This window comes from Macaca thibetana, chromosome 8, assembly GCF_024542745.1.
Source record: "Macaca thibetana thibetana isolate TM-01 chromosome 8, ASM2454274v1, whole genome shotgun sequence".
NCBI classification, from domain to species: domain Eukaryota; kingdom Metazoa; phylum Chordata; class Mammalia; order Primates; family Cercopithecidae; genus Macaca; species Macaca thibetana.
The window spans coordinates 126,629,514-126,645,552 of NC_065585.1; the positions used below are offsets into that span (position 1 = coordinate 126,629,514).

At 34.2% G+C, this 16,039-nt stretch overlaps 1 protein-coding gene across 4 annotated transcripts in view; it reads right to left on the bottom strand.

The window, feature by feature from the left end:
• Nucleotides 1–16,039, bottom strand: part of MICU3 (mitochondrial calcium uptake family member 3) — an 89,325-nt gene that overhangs the window by 29,760 nt on the left and 43,526 nt on the right. For 3 of the 4 annotated variants that reach the window (XM_050801820.1, XM_050801822.1, XM_050801824.1), the window contains exons 4-7: nt 11,146–11,224; nt 8,718–8,765; nt 5,106–5,188; nt 3,397–3,468 (exon numbers count right to left, since the gene is read on the bottom strand). In XM_050801820.1, coding sequence (XP_050657777.1) covers nt 3,397–3,468; nt 5,106–5,188; nt 8,718–8,765; nt 11,146–11,224 — 282 coding nt within the window. The remainder of the gene's footprint in view (nt 1–3,396; nt 3,469–5,105; nt 5,189–8,717; nt 8,766–11,145; nt 11,225–16,039) is intronic. The other variant, XM_050801823.1, reaches the window with a different exon arrangement.

Here is a 16,039-nt window from a genome sequence, read left to right on the forward strand (position 1 = left end):
TTATGCTACATTTTATATACACACGAACAATACAAGTGGGATAAATGTTAAAGATGAGTAGCAAAGTTTTAAAAATCTCAGATAATTAAACATTAAATGAATTTGTGCTCATTTCAACCATTTCATTATAACCTTCGAATAGAACTACTGCTTTGAGTAAAACACGTTGCCCTGAAGTATGCAGTTTGATTTGGACATGTTTCCGCAATGCTACATGGCATAGGGGGAAATCCAGATGCAGCAGTATGGCAGTGGAAATGGTAAGAGAGACCTGTGCTGGAATCCTGCTCTGCTATGATCAGTGCTGTGACATTAGGCACATGAATCTCTCTAAGACTGTTTTCTCATCTCCAAGCAGGTATACTACTTACCTGGTAGAACTGTCATGAGGACTAAATGGGAGTAACATTTACAATGAGCACAGCATGGAGCTTAGCACATAAGGGTCCCAAGAAATGTTATGTTCATTTCCCTTTTCCCTTCTGAATCACAGTTTTATTTTGGCATATGAAAATTTTTAACTTTAGTTTTGATTTAATTTTTATTTAGGTATGTTAAGATTCAGTTTAAAGTAGCTGCATGGTTCTACTAATTAAAGAATAACTTTAAGTGTTACTACTAGCTAACCTTTGTGAGTGTTTATTACATTTCACATGGTTAAGTGGCTATGTGCTTTAACCTCCATACCAATCACATGTGGTCATCACTCCTAATGCCCCCACTGTACAAATGAAAAAAACAGAGGAACAGAGAGGTTAAGGGCATTGTCCAAGGTCACCCAGGTAATGAGTGGCAGGGCTAATATTCAAACCCCAAAAATCTGGTTCCTGAGCCTGTGCTATACTGTCTCTCTTAGGTAATTTATATATTTTCACAATAAGCTAAATTTTAACTGCCTCAAAACTCAGCCAAAATATTCTAAGAATATGTGGAATCATATTGTCATTTCTATCACCTTGATAACATCACCTTACACTTTACATATTCTTTTCTAAGTAAAGTAGTATAACTAAAAAAAATTTTATACCTAAATTCTTTGATAACTAAAGTAATATAAAATAAAACCTCTCTGGTTCAGATTTGCATTATTTAAAATGTGACTAACTAACAATGTTAACACTAATTATCATTATCGCTAAACACAGTAATGACTATTTGGAGAGCTGTATTGTAAAGTGCTGTTAGTTTCAAAGATTAAAGTTCCAAAGATTAAAGATTATTTCTGAATTGCTTTAAGGAAGAGTTCTGATAGCTAAATTACGAAAGTAAGATTTTAGAAGCGCTATTTAAGTTATATAAAATGAATACTTCTGACATACCTGTGGCTATCAAAGACTTTAGTAAGCATTCATTTATAAACAAACAAATTATATATTATATTACTTAAAAGTTATTTTAATCTGTTCTTTAAATCTCCTTCCCCACATATTTGAAAGGGAATGGTTCATAAACCCATATAAACATAAAATAATACAATTTAGGGTATGCTGATATAATTTAGATTTTATAATTCAGATGGATTTTCCCTAATTAAGTTAATGAGGTTTTACTCTATCACTATCATAAAATATTTGCATTAAATCAATATTAAATTTCTTATACCTTGGCTGCAGTGATGCTCAGAGCCAAATTTTGTACTAACACTGTAGGCTTTCTCAGTGTGCATTGCCTGCTATAATTTTTCTCTTTTTTATCTCCCTTTATTACTCGATGGATTTATTAATAAATATTAATGATTAGAATAATACTGTGTTTTTATTGGAGGATGCATAAGTCCTCTCTGGAAGTCGTATAAATAAACAAATAAATAAAACAATTATATTTATATCCATTGAAATACTATCTACTTTATCATTAAAGTATATCAATAGATTCATTAACATTATTCAACCTCCTTAAATAGTATTTTATTAACAACTTGCCTATTCAGTCAATTATAGTTAGAGGTAATATATCAAAACTAAAATAACTGTTTACTCATTTAGTATATTATTTACAAGAAATAAAATTTAAGAAAGCATTCAATTCTCCAGTGTTCTTTGCTAACACTCTAAACAGTTGCAATTATGGGACTATTCATGTAGTATTTATTAATTACAATTTGAAAATCATGAGACCTGAATTAAGTAGAGAACTACTATTGCCCCTTTTAATACTTAACTAACATTACAATCAACTCTTTGATTTTTTTAAGACTGTCTTCCATAAGCTTTATCAATAGTATACTGAGGGATGTTCAATGACTACTGAGAATTATAGCATGGTCAAATATCCTACAAAGCAGTATGTGCTACACAATCCTGATAAATCTGCTTTTATTCAACTAAATATAAATGTATACTTCATAAATATATTGGGATTGAATATAGCACCCATCTGCTATAGATAATCTATGTTAAGCAAAACCTAATATTCTTTTAAAAATGAGAATAACAAAAATAAAGTTTTAGCTCTCTGAAGTTAATCATCTGAATTCCATGTAGGACAATTAAACTACTGCACAGGGACATCAATTTGCAAATGAAACAAATATCATTTACATGCCAACAAAATTCACTATATTTCTGGTTATCTAAGTATCAAAGAAGTATGTCATAGTGGATAAAAGTGAAGTTTTGGAGCTGGCCAGACACGGGTTCAAATCTTTGGCTTTGCCATTTAATAACTATGTAACTTTGGACAAGATGCTTAACCTTCCCAATTATCAGTTTCCTCATCTATAATTAGGGATAATAAGAGAATTGTTGGATAGATTACATGAGAAATGTATGGAAAGCACCTAGTATAGTGCCTGATGGTAAGGCCTTAGTACCTGTTTGTTATTTTTATTATGTGAACCTGGCCTATGGTCAGGCTGAAATACTTCAGACAAAAATAAAACTGGTTAGGAAGATGGAGGGTAATGTTGCTTGACTCTAACTTCAGAAAAAGACGAAAATATTATATATCCTAGAAGAAGAATCTCTAATATACACATCTAAGAATGCAAGAAAACATATTATTTCCTTATATTTGTTTCGACAGTCACATTGTTGTATTACCACTAAATTCTCTCACATTATAATTAAATCTTTGCAATTCACCTTTAAATTTTTACATGCATAATGATCTGTATTAATCTATTGTATGATATACCCTTCAAATCTCACAGATAACGATATGGATGACAATGATTTAATGAATGATTATGGATACAGATGTTTAATATCAATATTTGAAGTAAATATTGATATCTATGCATATAAATACTGAAGCAATTTTTCTACATAAAAACTTTACAAAGTTTTCAAGAAGGGGACAGCTTCAAAGTTACAAACTTTAATTACTGTTTCTTAACATGAATAAAATAATTGTTGCCTAGAAAACCCACCTAAAGCTACTATAAAGTATTCTTACCAGCATTGCACGCTTTTCTTCATCTCCTTTAGTTTCTCTCTTTTCATTTTTTTTCCTGAATATCTCTTGAAGCTGACGAAGAAATCAATCAAGAATCAAATATCCAACAAGAGTTTCTGGGCACCTATCTCCTATTCTGGACTAGGTATATTCCAAAAACAAAGAAAACAGCTTCATCCACCAAGAACATTTAAACTGCTATAGATTTATTTTCTGATATCAGTTTTTTTCCCCCAAGAAAATCTATCCTTTGGTATCGGTAACCCATAATTAAGTTAAATGTACTTAATATTACAGTTTTACTTTATCTCTAAAATGCAGACATCCACACAGGCAACTTCCAAAGGACTGAATTCCAAAAGCTAATCTTCTACTTTAAGTCAGGGGGATGGAACTTGGCAGTGTGGACATAGAACGTTCTGTAGAAAAACAGGCCCATTCTGAAAGTTCCTAAAATACAGTTGTGCACTATCACAAGAAAGCAACACTAACCTTGGCCATTTTCGGATGGCAGAAACACATCTATAGCTATTGTAATCAAACTGAAAACCGCCATCTCCCCATCACTCTGCAAAGCACTGGAATGAAGGCTCCAGCTCCAGCGGTTTGGCTCAGGGACTACACCTGGGCAAGGGCTGCGTGGGCGAGAATTTAAGCCTTCTGATAAATCCCAGTAATTAGTCTGCTTGTTTCTCTTTGAATGGCTACTAATTAGCTTCTGATGAGGATTTTTATATTTTCTCTTTCCTACTAAGAAAAAGAATGATGTCACAGACTTCCTCTGAGTTTCAGCTTCTGAAGTAAATATGAAGCTCTTTCAGAGGTTTTCTGAGGAATTTTTAACAGCTACGTTACAAAGGAAAAGTAGAAAATAAAATGGCTGTTTAGGAGGTAGGGCCATAATTTAAAAAGAAAACAAAAAAAGAAAAGAAAATGGCTGTTGATTTCCCTTCCTTTTTACTCAGAAAGTGTAGGTAAAGACAGTGTAACATACATGCTAAGAGCAGACCATGTTACTCTAAGGAATAAATTAATAGTATTTTCTATTTCAGAGAAGAAAACACACGAGGCATTTTGCCACAAAAAGAGATGCAAAATACATAGGTAAAAAGAAAGAGAAAAATTCTGGAAGGAGATTGTGCGAAGTTGAGGGAGCAACCGACCTCCCTGTCAGACCAGTGCCAGAGCTGGACCAGTCAAAGAAATGTCAAAAGGTAAATACCTAAGAACTATCAGCCTATGGTCAAACATAACATAAAGGAACAGGGAAGTGGGGACAAGACTGGAATACAAGGCAGGAGTAAGTGGAAGAGAAAAGAGAAACAAAAATCATGAATCCTATATTGAGAAGGAAGAGAAGTTCCTATGGAAGGAGTTGTGCCTAGGTGGATGACATAATGGGGACTGATTATTAACTGGGCATATATAACCTGAGGACTGTCTGTTATCCACCCAACAGAAAACACCTGATACATTTCACACTTTTATGTAAAAACAACGATAATCATTATCATACACTGAATGTAATTTATATTTGTAAAATGTAAATATTGTTCAAAGTACCTGAGTATATACTTTATTAAATAAAGGCAAAAGTATACATTTTTCACTCTTTTCTCTACAGTAGTATTCCCAAGAAGGCAAAAACATAAAAATATAAGTAAGCAATATTTAATTATTGATAAAAACGCAGCATATAATATACATACCACCAAAAACTCTTTTTTATCCACCATCTCATTGCCATCGGTGTCAAACATGTTGAAAGCTATTCTGAACCCTGCATGTGGCTCTGCCAGAAAAAACAGAGAAGATATTCACAAAATGGAAAAATGTATTTTAAAGTACAAAATCCATATTAGTTGTAAAGTTACTCATATTCTATACAGAAAATGTTTCTTTAACCAAGAAATTAAAAGTTAACATGTTATTATTGGTTAAAGATAATAAAAAGCATATAAAAGTATTTATATTTCTGCTTTATACATTAGTACACTTAATAAAAATTGCTAATACACTTTACAAGCACTTCTGTGATACTTGTTGCATAGCACTGAGAAAAAATTTGAATACTTTCCTTATTTCTAAAAATAAACACTTCTCTTTTTTATCCAAAGTCTGTTAGTTTGTTTAAAAGGGAAATATCAACTCATCACATTTTAAATATATTCAGTATGTTCAGCTACTTAGTGCGGCAGAAAAAAAAACATGACACAATGGACTAGTTCCGATTCTCGGGAAAATTATAACTAAAATGACCTATGAAAATAAATGTTAAGCATAAGAGATTAGAGTTAAAACTTCTAGAGGCTTCAACAACAGAAATATAAAACAAAAGAAGATTGAATATGTAATCACCAATTCCCCCAAAATACAAGGAATAATTGCTTTTCTGAAAAAGACTTTGACATACTATGAAGTGCTTCAATTTCATGAACCTTAAAATAATAAGGTTCAATCTCTTTCTCCTTTTCACTTCTAGAGCATAAAGGAGAAAACTTGGACAGAAGAAAACTTGAAAGTGTCCTTCAAAGAGCGGCACAGTGGACGTGCCTTTCTCAAAACACTGAATCTTTTCTTTTGAGATGACTGGGGGGAGGGGCACAAAGTTGAAAAAGGGACCCCCCACAGATACATTTGCTACCACCTGTTGTGAAATCTTGAACCTGCAAAAGAGGCACAGATAGTGTCCTACTTTCTTAACTGGTAACAGTTGTCTCTGAATATAACAGAAACAGAAACCAGTCCTTTATGCAAGCTCACTTCTTGCATGTATTTTAGAAATCTAATACAAATTTACACCATCTCTAATAACCAAGTTTTACACTTTAAAAAGATCTTGAAAATACAGGAAAGAAGTCTTCCTTACAAGCATTGTTTGGAGGGAAAAAAACAGTACAAAGTAAAGAGAGAGACACTTACAGACAGGTAACCAGGATTATGTAGCCCACTTCCTGCCAGCCCTCTTTTCACAGTTTTCTTAGTTCTAATGTAAACAACATCCCATAATTTTTCAATTCAAACTCCTTAGAAGCTTCTGTTGGTGAGTCCTGAATTCCAAAGAAGTTTCACAGCACCCAAGGATCCTAAGCTTTCTGTGCCAAAACCCACTATGTATGTTTTTTCTGACACTCCTAAACTATACCCTTGTCCCGTCTCAACAAGTAGCTTTCCTAGTCAACGCTTCCTATTCTTGAATTTCACTCCGCTGGTTTAGGTACTTAATTTAACTTCTAATATTGCAACCATGATTGTTCTGGCAAACAAGGTAACTTTTCAACACATCTATGAGGTGCATCCACTCTAATTCTCAGGGTAGCATCATTGACTGGACTTGCTTCATTACCATGGCTTTGCAGAGTGGATCAACCTCAGGTAGCCCTATTACAAAATGTACAATACTACCCCCAGCCCTAACATTTTAATTTCATTTTAAGTCTGAAACTGCCACTGCAAAATTATAATGGAGACAGTGAAAGAGATCTGACTAACCAACTCCATCTTGCTTTAATCTCCAAGCTATGTTTGCTCATTCAGTTGCTTCTTGTTTAGTTAGGCCAAACTAACTTTGGGAGGAACTTATAGTTTAAAAGAAAGATGATACGAGCCCTTTCCTGTAACAAACCCCCTTCTTGACTAGGGACTAGATTGCCTTTGTAGGACTAACAAATTAGCCACAAGATTAGAAATTATGGTTTAGGAGTCACGCAGCTGGAGCTACAAGATTCTGACCCTCCCTAAATTGCTCCTGGGGGTAACATTACTATTGTAAAACCTAAGACCTGTGCTTGAGATATTTTGCAGACCCCACACTTGATGGATCAGCTGGCACTACACAGAGCGATAAACTGGCTCATCTGGTCTTGTGGTCCTCAACCAGGAACTGACTCAGCATGAGAGAAAAGCTTTGACTCCCTATGATTTCATCTTTGACCTGACCAACCAGTGCTCCTGACTCACCCACCCCCTACCCATCAAATTATCTTTAAGAACTCTGATCCCTGAATGCTCAGGAAACTAATTTGAGTAATAATAAAACTCCAGTCTCCCGCATAGCCAGCTCTGTGTAAATTACTCTTTCTCTGCTGTAATTCTCCTGTCTTGAAAAATTGGTTCAGTCTAGGCAGTGAGGAAGGTGACAAGTCCAAGAGAAAAAAATAAAGATATATGAGTATATGTACACATTCCTTCTTCTCAAAACTTACTGTAACTGAACTCAATGTTAACATCATTCCTCACTAAGTTACACAGTTAAGAATAACACAGTGGTGTGAATTTTTTAATCAAAGAAGTACAAAGTATTTTTAGACTTGTTTCTAATGACAGAGGTTTATTGATGTTCTTGTTTCCATGCATCTTCCCAAATCTCCACAACTGGAAATTCCACTAGCAATATTCTTTGATGTATTCCTTTCTTCATTCATTCACTCACTACTTTTTGGGAGGGTACCATGTGCAAGACATTGTTCTTGATACAGAGATGAACAAAAAAGATAAAATCTTTGCCATAATGGACCTTGCATTCAAGTGTGGGGAGACAAACAAGAACATGTAAACCAATAATACTTTCAAATAGTCTGATATAAAGAAAATGAAATGCAGCAAAGAGATATAAAGAGAGAGGGAGCTATTTTAGAAAGGCTGGCCAAGTAAGGATTTGCGAAGTCTTCACATTTGAAAGGAAACTTGAATGATATTTATTATCATAGGGATCTTGAGGATAAGTACTGATGGCACAGAAAGCAGAAGGTATAAATTCCTGAGGCGGCAATTCAAGGAACGGAAAGGCCAGGTGGCTGGAACCCAGTAAACTATAACAAAATTGTCTCCATTAAATGCAAAGAAATTTAACTGAAAATGTAGTAAACCCTTCATATATTTCCTAAGAAATGCTGCACATGAGAGGAAGAAAATAAAAGTTTTGGATGTGAATGTCAGGTATTCTGATAGACTCGATAGTTAAGAGACTCTCTCACATCAGTCTTGCAGAAAATATGACTCAAATGAGTACAGTAGGAAATTTACAAATTATTACATGTCATGACCTTTCGAGTCTGAGGTAGATTAAAACCACAAGAATGGATACATAATAGTAAATTTATAATTTATTAGCATTTATTACTACACCATAAGCTGTAGCATTTAACGTTTTTGACTCTTCACAGTGCTATGCTTAGCATTTTTCTGTGGCATTAAACATGAATTTTGCAGAACAGTATGGATATTGATTTTCAAGAGTAAGTGAATCTAAGATCTGCTTTCCAAGATTCTGTTTAAAAAATAAAGCTGCATCCAGAAATAAATTTAATAAGTATACTTACTTGTTAAAATACATAAAAGAAAAAGATATTCTGTGTAAGAAATCACACCTACAAGAAAAATAGTATCAGTTATATGTATAAAATGTTGTTTGAGAAGCAATAAATGCTATAATGAGCTTATAGTTTAAAAATAGATGCTATATATTATTTTAAATGACAATTATTATTATAAAATCAAAGCGAAAGAAGCAACAAATTTAATTTTACTTTACTCGTTCCACATGCCTCCATAGATACTCATATAAAATCATTATGCTGTCAAATACATTGGCAAAAAAAGCAAAATTATAATGCATAGCAGTAACTTTTAGACTTGTTGCTAGTTTCTAATGTATGACTCTTAACATAAAAAAGTTGTCAAGTCCAACAACAGAGGTTAAAGGAAAAAATAAGTAAAAATAAAAAGGTTGGAAATGGTTAATGAACACTGCAAAGTGCTTACTTTTTATTAACACTTGGATAAAACATTTAGACATTGTTACTTAGAAATTTGATATTTGTTTTGCATTTTAAGAATAAAGGTCTATAGTTACCACTTTTCTGCTTTCAAATTATCTTCAATGCTTCTATTATATGTACTTTAAGGAGTTTTTATTGTAATTAAATGTCTTATACTTTCTGTACATCACATCCTGAGTTCTCAGTAACTCCATACTTACAAATTTTAAAAGGAGTCCATTTGAAGTAAATAAAAAAGTGCATTCTGTTACTTGAATTCTTGCTTTTGCAATACAAAACCCAAAACCAGATTTAGTGCTTGAACTGACCTTCCAAGCAGATACTGAGAAGATTGACATCAGGAATCTGTATCTACAATACTTATTTAGATATTAGATAGTTCTGATGCTTGGTAAAAGGGTATAAAAATCCTTTAAATAACCAGATTGTGAACTTTAAAACTCCATTTTATATGATGTTCTTTGAGGCTGCCTTCTTTGTTACAGAACAAAGAGAAGAGGAGTCACTGTCAGGCAGTTTGTCAGAGACATGAAGGGCGCTACCCAGGAAGCCCTGAAAGCATTCATTCCCTTCTTTTGTTTATACTAGAATATTGTGACCTATAGACAGATAGTTCTGGTTGATTGCCATGAATGTTATGGGAGAAAGATTCTGGAATGGTCAATGTATATAAAGATACAATACTTAAGAGTCCACAGGGATCCCTCAAAAAATGAAAGAAAAGCATAAAAGACGGGGCAAAAAAAGGAAATGAGTTGGGAAATGGGCATGCTGTCGCCATAATCCTATCTCACTGACTGCTGTTCTAGTTGACCTGGTAGAATACACAAGAGATGCTGGTTGGTACAAAGAACTTCAGTAACTGCTATGCATCTTTTATTTGATAGTTAACTCAAGACTTCCCTCAAGTAAGCACTACTTCATAGCAAGTGTCCAGACCATGACTATCATGGTAGACACTTCTTTGCAGGACCACATGGTGATTGAGGTGGCTTAAACCACAGGGAAGAAAAATGAAGTGAAACCCATGATACACTATAATTTAATAAAAATAGTCAAGGAAAAGAGAAACTACTACTGAAGATGAACTGTATATTTTTAACGCTTTCCAATTATAAAAACAGAATACTATAAAACTTACTCTTCAATTTACTTATGGCATCCAGGATCAAAAAAAAAAAAAAAAAGCTAGGCATATAGTAATGGTGTTCATCTTTCTTATCCTCTGTTTCTAAAGATCTTTAATATATTGCATATTCCTGTATTTGAGGATACAAAAAATATATTTCCAAGAAACATTACTTTTTAAGATTAAAAAGACTAATACATTTTTTCTACAAATGTGTAAAAAGGTACACTGTAAAAGAAAATTACAATAAAAGCCATATAATGTGATTGCCAGGAAACGTATAAATTAATGAATTAACCTAATATTGATACTGATAATAGAGTAAGTTGAAACAGGTACATTTGCAGTAAGTATTGGCCTTTAAAGGAAACATGTCGAAACTAGGCTGTCAAAGGACGTATCCACTAAATTTTTCCTGTTGATTAGTTTAGGAGCATCTGTAATTCTCTCAGAGCGAAATGGAAGGAAGAAAAACATACCTTTGAAGATCTAGTATTTTTGTAAAATGTTTTCTTTGGGGAAATAGAGAATAAACTTTTCAATATGGTTAAAGAACAATTTGTTAAACTATGTAAGTCCATTTTGTTGTAAAAAAATTTGGAAGATACAAATAATATATAAACAATAACATGAAAACCACCCTTAATGAAGAGTGGAATTATCCGAGAACAACATTAATACTCAGAAATGTTAATATTTTGCTGTTTTCTTCTTTAGTTTTTTCTCTATGCATACACATAGATGTAATTTAAAAATTATTTTAGGTACGGGAAAATATGCATATACAAATAGTATACATAATACAGTTTAAAAAACGGACACGTACTAAGGTTAACTCACCTCTTTCTTTAAGATTTCGAAATAGCTTCGATGAGCCTTTCCAAACTGGTGGTGTTTCTGCGAGCATTTGATTTAATTCCTATGACAGAAGTTATTATACTATTGATGAATTGGTAAACCACTTGCTTATAAAATAGATCAAAAACACGTTTAAATGTCCATGCAAAATTCTCCACTTAAAAGACCTGAAACATGGCATTATTCATCCTGTGTTATGCCTGTGGTTCATTCAAGCACACAACACAGTATTTGCCCATGGTTCAAACATAAAATAAATGATGAAGAGGCTACATTAAATTTAATTACAGCTACCTAAAATTTCAGATAAGATGAATAATGGGAGGTTATACATAAGACAACCAAATCAAGATAAAACAGTGAGTTTAAGTTCTGGAGCCAATCATAAAGGAATCGTTTTAGGAAAACCATGGAAAAATGTGAATTTCCATATCAAGATCAGAAACGGTCACATCACCTGGCTTCACATAATGTCTCTTCTTTGTAACACATTTGGATTTAGAGAGCTTCGTGTAGAGGAAGTAAATGAACAAAGGATTATGTTACAAAGGAATGAAAAGTATTTAATGGTTAGTGACTTAGAGAATGATAACATTGGATGAAACAGAAAGACAAGGGTACTGCATTATTGTGGTCACTGTTTCGTCACTGTTTCAATTTGTTTCTAGTTTTAACTTAACACAGACTTCAACTGCTGCTTAGCTTTTTTTTTTTTTAAAAAGTCAAAACTATCAGTGCTGCTCGGAAACTATTGGAGAACTTAGACATTTGAATCATTACTCATATGCTAAATCAATTTTGAATTTATTGTGTATAGTCTGTTAAAAACACTAAGTGAAAACTATAATTTGATTAATCTTGAAGAAAAATGATTAAAAGATTTGGTGAGATAACTTGAAATAATTTGAAATAATAAAATTAGTCTGCTTAGAAACACATTAGACAAACACAGAACCCACTTCTATTTTCAGATCTGATCCCCACTCCTCAGAGCATGTGGTTCCCCAATAGTTTGAGCATCACACCTGGGAGTTGGTGCGAAACGCAGAATCTCAGTGCCCATGCCAGACCTACCGAGCCACAACCTGCATTTTTAACAAGATCTTCTAATTTTTACACACATTCAAGTCTGGAAGGCATTTCAGACAAACCATTCTCGATGCAGCTGTACCTAAAAATGCTTTCTGACATTTATAAATCATATTTGTTTAACTGCAAAGCTGAGCTAGCAGAAGTATAATTCTTAGTATGTCAAAGGCAGGAACAGCATTAATTAGGGGATTTATGGACACCGTGAAGCCCATATGCGGATTCTTGTGTTTGTTTTCTTCATGTTTCTATATCTGCACTGCAGGTAAAATATGCCACTAAATAATCAGTGCATCTGATTATAGAATAGCAATGGCACAGAATAATTCAGCTCCAAATTGTAATGAGAAACTGGGATATTTATTGTTTAGACAACAGTAAACTCACATATGATTAAATAAAATATTCTGGGCTGGGCTCAGTGGCTCAGGCCTATAATCTCAGCACTTTGGGAGGCCGAGGCAGGTAGATCCCTTGAGCCCAGGAGTTTGAGACCAGCCTGGGCAACATGGCAAAACCCCATCTCACAAATAAACAAACAAACAACAATTAGCTGGAAATAGTGGCGTTCATCTATAGTCTCAGCTTACTCAGAAGGCTGAGGTGGAAAAATCACTTGAGCCCAGGAAGTCGGGCTATAGTGAGCCATGATCACACCACTGCACTCCAGCCTAGGCAACAGAGCGAGACCTTGTCTCAAAAAAATATTAAAAAATTTTAAAAACAACATTCTGAATAAACTTTATGCAGCTTAGTTTATACCATATCTATTGTAACTGTATAAATATTAACTAATCTTTCTCCATTTTAACTGGTTCCATGTCTTCCAACCTCATCTGTTCTAGCTTAAACTCAGCTACAGTGTAAGACTGAAAAATCATAGCTACCTTTTATTGTGTGCCCTCTATGTGTTTGGCAATAGGCTCATACAATAACTTCATTCTAAAAACAATCCTCATTATGCATGTTTTAACAAGACTTAAAGTGGATAAGTAACACCCAAGGTCACAGAACTACTAAATGACAAAGCCCAGATCCTTATTGACTCCAAGTAGCTTATTTTAGTCATAATCTAGTTTCTCCTGGTCTAAATCATCCAATCAACACATTCATTTTGTCTTCTCTTATTAACTTTAAGGACTTCTAAAATTTCTTAAAATCTTTATATTTCCACTCATGTCAGGAATCTCTCTCCCTACTCCCAATTCCCAGCTTGGTTTCATATGTAGCAGCGCTATATTACAAAGAATTTGGTCTTTGCCCCTGGGTCCTGGGAAGGAGACTCTAAATCCTTCGTTCATACCTGAGTTTGTGCTAAGATCACTCAGGAGGGGAGCTGCTTACCAGAAACAATAACTGTGATTAGAGAGCTGGGGCTTTAGCGAGCCTGACCTCTGGGGAGAAAAGAGAGGCTATAGATTAAGTTCAATCACATGGCCAATAATTCAATCAATCATGCCTATGTAATGAAACCCTAACAAAAATTCTAAGCACTAAGCTCAGTGGCGCTTTCTGGTTGTTGAACACGCTGTTGTACTAGGAGGGTGACACACCCCAACTCCATGTTCTCAAAGAAGGCATAGAAGCTCTGTGTTCAGGACCTTCCCAGACCTTGCCCTCTCTCTTCAACTGGCTGGTCTTATTCTGTATTCTATCTAATAAAACCATAACCATAGGTACTGCATTTTTTGAGTTCTATGATTCATTCTAGCAAATCATTAAACCTGAGGGGAGCTGTGGCAACCTCCTAGACTTGTAGACAGTAAGACCAGAGTGTGGGTGGCCTGGAGCCCCCAAACTTGCAACAAGCATCTGAAATGAGGGCAGTCTTGTTAGGCACTATGCTTAAACTCAGAGTGGTTAGTGTTAGAATTATATTGTAGGTAGAAAATAAATATTTGCTGAATTAAATTCAGTCTCCTAGAATTATAGTTGCCTTTTAAAGGAGTTACACAATTTTCTTAAATAAGTACTATTTAAAAAAATTATACAGTTAGTAGCTATATATTATAGAAAAATTAGTAAATACAGAAAATAAAAACTAATTGTAACCCAGGGATGACAAACTTAAGTTTTAGAGCAAACTTAATTGAGTCTCTAGGGGTGGCAAGTTACACATACACACACACACACACACATATTTTAACATCATTTTAGTCTGATTCTCTAGCTAGGCATATTTATATAGTATATGGTATTTATATAGTATTTTGTTAATATTTGTTGCTGCAAATATTAAATCATTCTCTGCATACTGTTTTATAACTTACCCTTTGCATTTAATATATTATCATGAGCATATATATTTTCCTGTCAAATATTCTCCATTTTCATGTTAATGGCTACACAGAAGTTGTCTATAGTAGCAGTTCCGAAAGGCAACTCTTCACATTCTTAAAAATATTAGGGACCCAAAAGAGATACTGTTTTTATGGGTTATATCTATCAATATTTAATTTATTTGAAAATAAAAACAAATTTTTAAAACACAAGAATACACAAACACACATTCCATTAGTCGGTAGAGCAATGGCATCATTACCAAACAGCCTCTAGAAAACTCCACCACAAACTCATGAGAGAATGACAGTGAATAAAACAAGTATATTCTCAGTATTATGATGAAAATAGTTTTGACTTCATGGACCTTTGAAAAGGTCTTTGCAGTTTAAATGACTGTCAGTTAATATTATTTTGCAACTTGCTCTTTTACTCAACCTCGTTTTCTAGTTCTACTCATGTCAATGCACATAGCTGTAATGTATTTTATTCATTTTAACTCTGTATTTCTACACTTATCCTGGGTTTCTCTATTTCATAAATCTTTCATTCACTTGCCTAATGATTGACATTATATCATTCCCAAATTTTTGCTATTACAATTGATGGTTCAGGAAACACATACAGCAGCAATCCCCATCCTTTTTGGCACCAGGGACTGGTTTCTTGGAATACAATTTTTCCACAGACCAGGAGCAGGGAAGGGGAAATGTTTTGGGGATGATTCAAGTGCATTACATTTATTGTGCACTTTATTTCTATTATTATTACAATCTAACATACGATGAAATAATTATACATCTCATCATCATGTAGAATCAAAGGGAGCCCTGAGTTTGTTTTCTTGCAACTAGATGGTCCCATCTGGGGGTGATGGGAGACAGTGACAGATCATCAGGCAGTAGATTCTCATAAGGAGCACGCAACTTAGATCCCTCACATGCCAGTTCACAATCGGGTCTGGGCTCCTATGAGAATCTAATGCTGACGCTGATCTAACAGGAGGCAGAGCTCAGGCAGTAATGTGAGCAATGAGTGATGGGGAGTGGCTGTAAATACAGATGAAGCTTCATGGAAAGTGTCAGGGGGGGATCTGATATATAGGATTTCTGTGGCAAACATGAAAACATTTCTCTAGTATGCATTTCTAGAAGAGAGATTTCTCATATGCATTTTCAACATTATTAGGTATTGCCAAATATCACTCAAAAGTAAATATACCCCAGCCTGGGTGACAGAGCAAAACCCTGTCTCCACTAAAAATACAAAAATTAGCTGGGCATGGTGGTGTGTGCCTGTAGTCCCAGCTACTCAGGAGGCTGAGGTGGGGGGGTCACTTGAGCCCAGGAGGCAGAAGTTGCAGTGAGCCAAGATAGTGCCACTGCACTCCAGCCTGGGTGACAGGGACTGACTCTATCTCAAAAAATTTTTAAACAGTAAATATACCAATTTACATTCTCACCTGGTTCCTTCTTGTTCTCCTTGCTAATAATTGGTATTGTCAGAT